This window comes from Amphiura filiformis, chromosome 4 (genome assembly GCF_039555335.1).
Source record: "Amphiura filiformis chromosome 4, Afil_fr2py, whole genome shotgun sequence".
Classification (NCBI taxonomy): Eukaryota; Metazoa; Echinodermata; class Ophiuroidea; order Amphilepidida; family Amphiuridae; genus Amphiura; species Amphiura filiformis.
In genome coordinates, this window is record NC_092631.1 from 71,716,397 (window position 1) to 71,727,558 (window position 11,162).

Consider the following 11,162-nt stretch of genomic DNA (forward strand, 5'->3'; position numbering starts at 1 on the left):
ACAACTAAACACCAACTATTATAGTTACAGCCCGCCTTACCAATTTAAGGGCTATAACTTAGTTATATCGCCTTTCTTTCAAAACATCATCCCTGATTAAAACTCCATTGATAGTTCACTTTAAGACTACTGTAAAACAGGGTTGGGTTTTCTTCGTAGCCTAATCTCACAAAATTATTAGCTGCACTCTGAGGCCTACCATTTACAGGTGTGAGAATGGGTAACACTAACAATTAAAAAGAGTATGAAAATGCTCCATAAGGTCTAGGGGCAGTGCCCTGGTGGAGTGGTTTAAAAGCAGATTGCCCCTGAAGTAGGACCATTTTAAGAATGTAAACCAGTCCATTTCCTGACTTAAGGAGCATAATATATGGGTTTCAAATGTGACATACATCATCATTGTCAGGGTTTTAAAAATGTCAATATATATCACCCACTCAATATAGATTTTTCCTCCCAATTTTCGTGATCAGGAAGTTCAAGGCACTAAAAGCTTCAAAAATTAGAATACTTGCGAATTGCTCTGTCGGCCTAAAAGTGGAGTGTCAAATTACTTGTAAAAAGATGTCCAAGGGCTTTAAATCCACAAGGAAACTCATGATATAGGGATAAATAATGTGTGCTCATTGAGTTTCATACTTTAATTGACAAGGTTGGTTACACAAAGGATAATGTCATGCTCCGCACATAATTCCATGTTTCAACAACAAATTCGATTTGATAAACAAGATAAGCAATTGACCTTCTAGAATTTGTTCCCCATCGGGCCCATAGCCAGGGGGTGCAGGGGTGCAGCACCCCTCCCCCCCCCAAAAAAAAGGCCAATTCAAAACTGGTCTTGTTTACTTTCCCCCGTAAAAATGTTGAATTGGCCATTTGTCAAACTTTATTTTTCAATAAGGTCCATTTTTATCCACCCACAAAAAATACTCCTGGCTCTGGGCCCGTTCCTGGTGTAGATTGATGATGATATGCTATAGTAGCATGCTTGAAGCCAATTATTCTAGCCAGGTTTTAAGCAAGTTAATGAGCTGAATTGTCAGTGATGCAATGGTAACTGAGAAGTAACAGATTCAATGCTAGGTTTCACAATCGCATCTCGAAATATTTTACTGCAGGCCTACTGAAGTAACAAAACCATGCAGAGCTTACTGCTAAATCAAAGGATTAGAGCTATAGCTAAATAGTTTCTCGATCATGAGAGCTCAATAGGCACGCAATGACAATTGCGTTGGCGTACAACACCTAACACACACGCTTTGGGTAACGCTGCATTTCCTGTGCATGCACAATCGATCGCGCTATCGTGTCATTCCACTAAACTTGCGACATTACGCAGTGCACGCAGTACATTCATACTCTCATGATCGAGAAACTATTATTTTACCTATAGTAGGCCCTATCTGTAATAGCTGCCCTATGTTCATACCAATTACAAATATGACACCTGGCAGCTATTGCAGATATGGTCTTCTGGTCCAGAACCCTCAAAATGTTGCAAACTTATGTGCGTCGTGCGACCCCAACTCGCAGACATTTTCTCATGTTGGAACAGTTTGATGCGGAGCTACACATTTTTAAAAATACTTCTAGGTTGCTTCTAAAAATCAAGAGGCGATGGTTATACTTATATAGTCAGGATCACAATTAGTTACTTAAATTCAAGTCAGGAAGAATAGGATTACCAATCTATAGTTAATTAATCGTATTATTCAGGAGTCCTTTATATAATGTTTAATCTTATGTCTTGTTTTTATAACTATACTCATATTGTTTATTATTATTATAAGTTACATACAACTTAATACAAAGTACGGTACATCAAATAGCACAGTTCACAAACTGTTTTCAGGGACCGGTCAATACTTACATTGGCAAAGGAATTAGGGAAGGACACAGTTTTTTTCCAAGAAAATGAGGGACATACCATTTTTCCAGGCAAAAAGGAAAACGTACAATTTGACATTAACAAATATAAGAAATCAGTGTGGGGAATGCCACATTATTTAACAAACGCAATGGGCGACACAAATTTTAGTACTTGAAAAATTGTGAAAATTCCTCCCCCTCAGTATAAATACTAACCGGTCCCTGGTTACAAAACTTACATGTGTCAAACTAAAACGTGTGAAACACAAGAACCCGGGGGGTACTCAGTACAAATGACCATACGGGACGTGCATAAATATGGGTACCATTTTCAGCCTTCTGGTATATCAATGACTCCTTTTTCAAAGCCTATTTTGGTATATGAATGGGTCCTTTTTTCAAAATTTTCTCAATTTTTTTTGGGAAATAGCCCAATTTTTCCTTAATCTAGCCAAAATTGTTAAAAATTTTGGGAAAATTTGTAAAAACTAAGACAATTTGGGTTAAATTTGGCCGAAAATTTTGAATTTTGGTATATCAATGGGTCCAAATTTCTTGCAAAATTGGTATATTTATGGGTCCACTTTCAAATTCTCAGCGGCACGTCCCTACCAAAACCAAACTTGAGTACCCACCCACCCCGGGCACAAGAAACTACCAAATGACATTATTATGGAGGTAAGTTTTGTTAGTTAATAGTAAACATGTTAACAAAATAAAGGCAGGTATTGCAATGTCCGACACTTGACTCATTGAGCTACGTCCAAACTTCCACTAACTGGCAGCACTTGCTGAATCTTGTAGTTCACTCATCCGTTCTTCCACCTGTGCCCCTTCCTCCCTTAACCACTTACGATTATCCGCGACCTCTTTCTCCACCACCAACAAGAGTTCACAACCTTTGACCTTAAGCTGTGTTTGTAAATATTTGCGTACAGCTTCAGTGTCTCCGATAGTTTGTGGCTTGTTAAGTTTCGAGTCCAGGTTATAGTATATGTTGTCTATTTGTCTGATTGTGATCCAGTGCTTCCTACGGATAGGCACACTAACAAAACCTAGTTGGATGGGTGACGGCATATTCATGATGACACCAATTATGCTGTCTAGTTGTAGTTGCTGCAGATTTCTGCAAAAAAAATGATGTATAGAAATAAGAAGACATTAAATTAATTATTTTAATCATATCGACAGTGAACAGGTAAAAGAAAATGCTTCCATGACAAACGTCAGTAACTTCTGAAGAGGGTTGTAATTTACAGCCAAAATATACAGGTATTTATACAATTTTGTGCTTAAAACTTGTTCAAACTGTTTCTGACAGCCAGCGTGCCAATTGTCTACATACACTGTGATGAACGTCTGCGAGCCCACGTGTGGGTAACGTAGGAAGTGAATCCAACCATGACAACTTACTCATGATTGGTTAGTTTTCTCATTTTTGTATCCAAGGTCATGTATTCATGTTGAATTTTTGAAATATGCAACATACGATCGCGGTCGGATCTCGTACACTGGTGGCAGCTGTGTTCATTCAAATGAAATTTTTACTTATAGCACATAAAACATAGTACTAATTGGTTGCTAAACGTAGTAAGAGGCAAAAGCATCAAACACTGGAGTGAGCTATTACAGTTGAAATCCATACACACCCTATGGAAGACATGACCTTAATCTTCCACACAGGGAGTGTGAATTTCAAAATGGGTTACATGTACCTGAATGGGTGAGTCCATTTGAAATATACACCCCTGTGTGGAAGATTAATATCATGTCTTCCATAGGGGGTGTGTAGATTTCAACTGGACTTTCCGAATATTGAAATATTGAGACATTTAATACATCTACACATTAGCTTGCATACCATCAGGCTCATCTTCCAAAGGTCTGATGTGGTTACGTCGCAATATCCTATGTCCGAATTTTTTCTCTGGGCTTATCTGCCTAAATGCATGTTATTTTTACATAGTATTGTAATGTTACAATGTTCTAGTGTGCGATTTGTATAAAGATTATTACCTTCTTTTGTCCCACCATACGGCGTCACATTCTTTATTCTGTAGTGCAGCCATGATGACATTGACATCATAGTTACCAAGACCTAGCATGCTCTTGTGCGGATTCAAAACTGAACCTGGTGACAAACTGTAAAGAAACAATGGTGTATTATTAGTACATGTTATATACGGTACTCAGAGTTAAGGCTGCTACAGACTCCATATGTCCGTAGAATATTTCATGTTGAAAACTTTTCGTTATTATTCCACGTCAAATAAAAAGTATATTCCAAGAAAACATGCGTTTGTGATTTTGTTACTGTCATGGATGCCCGGGCATGGGTGTTGCTTTTAATACAGATTTGCCTAATTTTTAAGACATGGTAAGTTAACAAGTCTTTGACATCATTCAGTATTAAAACTCTTATTTCTTTACATGCAATGATAACCACCCGAAGTACTGCAATTGTTGAAAAGGTTATTTATATTACAAATTACTATGATGTCACAATGAAAACATTATGCAGTTGCACTGACAGTATATTATTCCTACCTCAATCAGAACATTTCATCACTTCCATGTTTTTAAAAACACGTACCCTGAAGTTGGTAGGCCTATTCATTTTGAAATCATGGCCCCACCCAGAGCGAGGTTGATTGCCATGGTGATACAAAATGTGATCATATTTACTCTTTTGATTGCACAGACATACAAGAAGACACCGTTTAAGTCGCACTCAATGTACATAAGGAACCTTCTTACAAAGCGACAGGAGCTTGGCAACTACTGGATCATGGTACCTGAACAACAAATTTTTGACCATAAATCCCATCACACCAAACCATCAAAAAGGACTATATCATATCATCACAGGACCATCATCTGCCGAAGTCATGAAGATGCTAGTCAACCTAGCAAAAATGTTCCAGGTGAGTAAAGAGTAGCACTTGTAGTGTTAAAGTTAAACTCTATAAATAACTATTACTATGAATGAATGTCCAGTTGTATATATTATTGTAACTTGTTTTGTATTTATTTCAATTATCAGATTCCCAGCAACGGGGACAGACCAAGTTCATCTGGCCAAAGATTTTCGAATTGGACACTCCACCTTTGGCTTCATCATCAGGGAAACTTACCAAGCCATATGGGACACCTTAGAGCCAGAGGTTCTGAAGGTGCCAGAAAACGACATTGGCTATCAATTGTTAATAACTTCTCCATACTCAAAGGAACTTTCCGCAATGTTTGGAAGCCACTGACAGCAAACATATTGTCATCCATTTTATCAGGCTCATCTTATTTTTAACTTCATTTGTACATACACCAACACAGCATGCTAATGGCTATGTGCGATGGAAAGTACCGCTTACATCAAGTGGTAGACATTGGCGCCCAGGAAGAAACAGCAATGCCAGCATTTTGCTGCACTCCCCTATGGTAATAGCACTTGAGAAAGGGTCCTTAGATTTACCACCACCATCCATAATTGAAGGACTTCCCTGTGGTTCCATGCCCTATGTCTTCATTGGAGACGAGGCTTTTCCTTTCAAATCGTATCTGATGAGACAATTTCCTGCTTGCAATCTGAAACGTGATGATAATTTATGGATGTCCATTTACAATTACTGATTGTGCAGAGCGAGACGCATAATAGAAATATTCAAAATACCAATAATAGTGGATACAAAGAATGTTGAGTTGTATGTTAAGACTACCACCTGCATAGATCATATTTGAGGACTCTTGTCGGCCTAGCAAAAATGTTCCAGGTGAGTGAAAAATAGTGTAATGTTGAAGTTAACCTGTTTAATTATTTATCTATTCACCAGTACATATGAATAAACATTGTATATATTGTAACATGTTTTGTATATATTTCAATCACCAGATTCCCAGCAATGGGGACAGAGCAAATTCATCTGGCCAACTTTCAAATTGGACACTACACTTTCAGCTTCATCATCAGGGAAATTTGCCAAGCCATATTGGACACCTTACCGCCAGAACAACTGCACTGGCTATCAATTGCTAATCATTTCCAACTCGAAGGAACTTTCTGCACTGTTTGGGAGCCATTGACAGCAAACATATTGTCATCCAAGCACCTATTTTATTGGGCTTGTTTTATTTCAACTACATACACCAACACAATATAGTTCTAATGGCTGCAAGTGATGGAAAGTACCACTAACTATTGGTAGACATTGGGGCTCAAGGAAGAAACAGGGATGCCGGCATCTTGCAGCACTCCCATATGGTAATAGCACTTGAGAAAGGGTCCTTAGATTTACCACCACCATCCATAATTGAAGGACTTCCCAGTGGTCACATGCACTGTCTTCATTGGAGACAAGGCCTTTCCTCTCAAATTGTATCTGATGAGACCATTTCCTGGTTGCAATCTAAAAGGTGACGATCATTTGCAGATGTCCATTTACAACTACCGACTGTGCAGAGCAAGACGCATAATAGGAAATGAGTTTGGCATCTGATCCACCCATTGGTGGATATTCTATAAACCAATGATAGTGGATACAAGAACGTTGAGCTGTATGTTATCACTATTACACCCATTGGCAGATATTCCAAAAACCAATGATAGCGGATACAAAGAATATTGAGTTGTATGTTAAGACTACCATCTGCCTATCATTATTAGCTCCGCAACTTCAACTGCACCAAAAACCTTCCTCAACATTATCAGTACAGTCCACCTGGTTTCGCTGATACTGAGTTGACAGACAGGTCCTTCGAGGATGGTCAATGGCGCAAAGATGTGGAAGGTGCATCGGGATTGAGAAATATAGGCCAGTCCAGCAGCAATATGTATACACAAGAAGCATCGTAAAGCAAGCGTTACAAGCATGATAAAAGATCTTCAATGGCCAACCTTGCAAAGTAGACGATCTCAGACCAGACTATCCATGCTCTTCCAGATCCGCTTCGGCCTCGTCAACATCAACTGGGCAAACTACCTAGTGCAGTCTACATTTCGCACCCGAGGTCATAGTAGCCGCTTCCAGATGCATCACTGCAGCTCACAAGTCTTCCTGTCATCTTTCTTTCCAAGAACTTCAAGAGACTGGAATTCTCTGCACAACTGCCATCCCTCAATGCCTTCAAAGCGGCATTGAAGGGCAGCCTCACCTAGACAGCACGCAACCAAGCTTTTAACTACACCCACTTAAACTTTAGGAAGAAGAAGCAGCAGCTGTCATCAGAAAGAAGGACCAGTTATTTGGCTTAGCAGCTGCCATCAGAAAGAAGGACCAGTTACTTTGTTTGTTTGTTTGGTTGGTTGGTTGGTTGGTTAGTGTGTTTGTTTGTTTGTTTGTTTGTTTGTTTGTTTGTTTGTTTATTTTATTTATTTATTTAACCTGGGGTGACCAATCAATGCACTGGCTTTCTCCCTTGGTTCCCAGGTTTAAACATGATTTGCATGTGGAAGTGAAATCCCTAGCCATTGATTACACATGATCTGTAACAGTGTTAATAATCTCATCTGTGTTAATAATCTCATCTGTTTAACAGCATTGAATGGGCAAGTAAACAATAAAAGTACAAACCTAACATGAACTGTCACCTGCATCACATACATATGAGTATCATTAGGCTATTCCAGTTGAAATCCATACACCCCCTATGGAAGACATGATCTTGATCTTCCACACAGGGAGTGTGAAGTTACAACGGAGTTACCTGAATGGGTGACTCCATTTGAACTCTTACACCCCATCTTCCATAGGGGGTTTATGGATTATAATTGGAATAGCCCATACAGGCTCAATTCCTAGCAATCACTTCAGTTGTTGCTTTTGTAAATTGACCAGCCTCACATGTACAACAAAGTTGTCAGCCATTCAGCCATTGGCTGTCTGGCTAGTGTTGAGGCACATCCCTGGACATGCTTATTATGCATTGTATTTCAATTTAAAGGTTGATCTGATTGACAGCTTATTTCACACTTTACTCCATCAAAATGTTGGTATCAAATAAACATAACAATTTCTGGCCTGAAATATGTTTTGTTTGGTAAGTGTGGTGGCAACAGAACAATGTATGACTTAGAGGGTGTTACTGTCAGGGTTGTCACCAGGACCAAAAAAGTACTGGTTAAAATATTGAAGGCGAAGCTTTGCGATCGAAGCCCTCACACTATCTTTTTAGGGAACGCTAGGGATCAGGGAATAGGCTTTGAGGCCTACCACCCCCCTAAAAAAAATTTCTTGCTCTTTTTATGATGAAATACCGTAAAACCTCGTCTACAAGCATATATATAGGGTTTTTGATAAAAGCTAAGTTAATACGAAACAAGTGTGAATATGCCAATACAATAGACTGGACTTACAAGTTTGTATGTGCTTGATTCTGTAATTTATTTGCTCAAACTCCATAATGGCGCCTGGATTAAATTAGCTTTCATCAGAAGCACTCTATATGCTTGTAGACAAGGTTTTACGGTATCATCATCCACTTCCGGAAATGTAAAATATTTTTGTGAGTGCCGGACGGGCCCGTCCAGCGCCGTCCGGCATAGTGACAACCAGTGTTTACTCAGAGGCCGTATGTCTCAATTTTGGCCCAGTGAAAATTATTTTTGGCGCACACAAATTTATAATGTTGTATTACAATTAGTCAATTTGGGGAATTACTGAGCCAAAATGGGGCCAAATTGGGAAGAAAATGTTTCATTTGGTGCACCCAATTTCCAGAGAGAGTAAACACTGGTGACAACCCTGGTTACTGTATACAGTAACACCCTCTAAGTCATACATGTACATTGTTCTATGTGACATATGATAAGTTTTTTGCTTCTAGAATCCAAATTGATAGAGCAGTTTAACTCTTAACTTGGAATAAGAAGTTTGAGTGATGAGCTGCAATGCGAGGTAGAAAACATTGTGTGATGCAATTGGGCCACAAACCTTTATAACATCATTACTACTAACCTCTGACAAAGTTCATCTAGCTGAGGTTTGCTGAAAGCTTGTGAATCCTGAAATACATTGTTGAGGGCATGCAGAGCACATAATTCCCACTTCTGTTTCTCATGGTAAATTGGCATGATGACCAGATTTTTTTCTGCTCACAAGTACAGTTTGAACAATGAACACAATTTACATACACCTCAAAGAGGGTAAAAACAAAACTAAAACAGGCTCAGGGTTTTTTTTGTACCAGGTACCTATAACCATCACAACTGAAAATGAGAAGAAATTGAGAATTCAGTGGCTACCACTCATTCTTTCCACATTTGTCTCATTTTGTGTTCAAACTTTATACACAATATATACTTCAATTACAGAGCCTGTTTTTTGTCAGCAATAGTCCCTTCAACACATATTGATTCAGGTGGTATTGGTTTGCAGATTTTAGACCATCACCGAAGCGTAATTTGTAGTTCTCGGTTTTCTTTTCAGTTAAAATCAATCTGAAAGAAAATACAAACAATCAATCAAATATTGATATTATAAGTCAGCAATTGATTTCTTGTTTGGAAATTATATGTGGTAAAAAGTCATCAATGAACATCGTAAAGCATTTGTACTCAAGAGAGCGTGTTTATAGTAATTGTATACAGACAGATTATCTTGTCAGGAGATCTTTTCCTTTAGACCACCCTCGCTATATAGGGACTAAATTATTACTTAAAAGTTAAACAGACATCGCCAAACACTTTGAAGTCAAGGTTTAATGTATTTGAAGGAGGGCAGGGCTTCGATAAATGAAGGAAATTAGGGTTAAAAAAAACAAGGCTAAAACAACTTTTTAAAAACAAGTAAAACTGGCTATTCTGCTTGCCCAGCCCTGCTTGGTAAAAATCAGATGTCAGTCAACTACTGGGCTTCAGTTGATTGACAAATCCAGACAATGTGCTGCACAGTAGGTTCTCTGGCATCATGGGTGTCAATCTCGGGGGGACAGGGGGGACATGTCCCCTCCACATTTTGGGATGGGGTACACAATATCAAATGTCCCCCATGCTCTGGCAAATATTTCTTTGGTCCAAGTAGGCTAACTGGTCCTGCGCCATGAGTTGGGATTAGGGGTCTGATTTTCGGGTAATTTTGTGCCCGGGTACCCGGCACATTTTTCGGGCGGGTAACCGGGTACCCGAAATTGCAACAAAAAAAATTTCCATGTGTTAAGGTACCGAAAGGGGTCCCAACTCATGAAGCAGGACCAACTGTAAAAATACAGGCAATCTTCATTATTATACCTTGATTTTTGGTATTAAATCAGCAGGGACTATTAAATTATTTAGTCCCTGCTGATTTAATAGTTGGCTTCCTATTATTTCCTTTATTCTTTCTTGGCCCCCACACAACTCAAAGGAAAATATATTCTTTGTTCTTAGTTCTGTTTTAATATGTGCACATTTGGTAAACACCTTTAATTTGGGTATGAAATAGTGTAAAAATGCCAATTTTTGCACGCAATGACATGCATTCTCTTGGTCGAGCTGACATCACAAAGGGGAAATAGCCTTGTAAAACCAGTGTGCGCATGTGCAGTTCCCCTTTCTCGAGCTGGTTGCTATGCGCGCGCTTGTGCAAAGGGGATGAAGGGGACAATGTTCCCGGATGTCCGACCGAGTGAATCGGACATGGCATGACACGGTTTTTATAAAAATATAGTGTGACGAAGCCTCGAAGGAGCGCTTGAGAAAAGGAAAGCCGGCTGGAACCGAGACTAATAAGAAGTAAGATATAGATATGACTTGAAATCTTATTTTACATGTTAAAAACATCTTTAGTATGAATGGAATGTCAAAGGAATGACTAATGAGAATCCCTGCACTGGATGTCATGTAATAATCATGTATAAAATTGGTAATTATGGGTGACGAATTTGGCAGCAAAACATACTACATATTCTTCAATTTTACAAAACAAGACATCTCTTTAAAGCATACCCACCGTACTTATCATGTAAAGAATAATGTTATCTTATATTTGCATGGGTACATTACCGACAAATATCCCGATAAACTCTGTTAAAATGTTAAAAGGAAACACCGCGAACATCGAAATCCAACCTTGTTTACATCCGCGTCCGTCTTGCCGTGTCAATCAATTTTTGTAGGCATGGGCGGCAGAGAGTAGTTATTCTTGAGAGGGCACTCACCTCATTTGCATGGCAAAATTACCCGTCTCCTCTGCAGCCAATTTGGTTTCGCTCCATCGAAATCAAGCTGGTCACGGAGGAGACTACTTTCCTTTGTGTTTGTTCATTTGTGTATGGAGAGCCCTTCTTGGAGTCCGTTTGGACTCAGGCTACGCTCTCAGCTAGAG

At 39.0% G+C, this 11,162-nt stretch overlaps 1 protein-coding gene across 3 annotated transcripts; it reads right to left on the minus strand.

Moving 5' to 3' along the window:
* Positions 1 to 2,235: 2,235 nt before the first annotated feature.
* Positions 2,236 to 10,957, minus strand: LOC140151354 (josephin-2-like). 3 transcript variants are annotated; one of them, XM_072173664.1, is made up of 4 exons: positions 10,841 to 10,957; positions 8,817 to 9,298; positions 3,886 to 4,011; positions 2,236 to 2,995 (listed from the first exon to the last, which is right to left on the minus strand). In XM_072173664.1, exons 2-4 carry the CDS (start codon positions 8,930 to 8,932, stop codon positions 2,644 to 2,646), a joined length of 594 nt encoding a protein of 197 aa, XP_072029765.1. In that variant the 5' UTR covers positions 8,933 to 9,298; positions 10,841 to 10,957; the 3' UTR covers positions 2,236 to 2,643. The 3 variants fall into 3 exon arrangements, with proteins under 3 accessions (XP_072029765.1, XP_072029766.1, XP_072029768.1); XM_072173665.1 differs by having other exon boundaries at positions 10,788 to 10,941; XM_072173667.1 differs by having other exon boundaries at positions 10,907 to 10,939.
* Between the last annotated feature and the right edge of the window lie 205 nt (positions 10,958 to 11,162).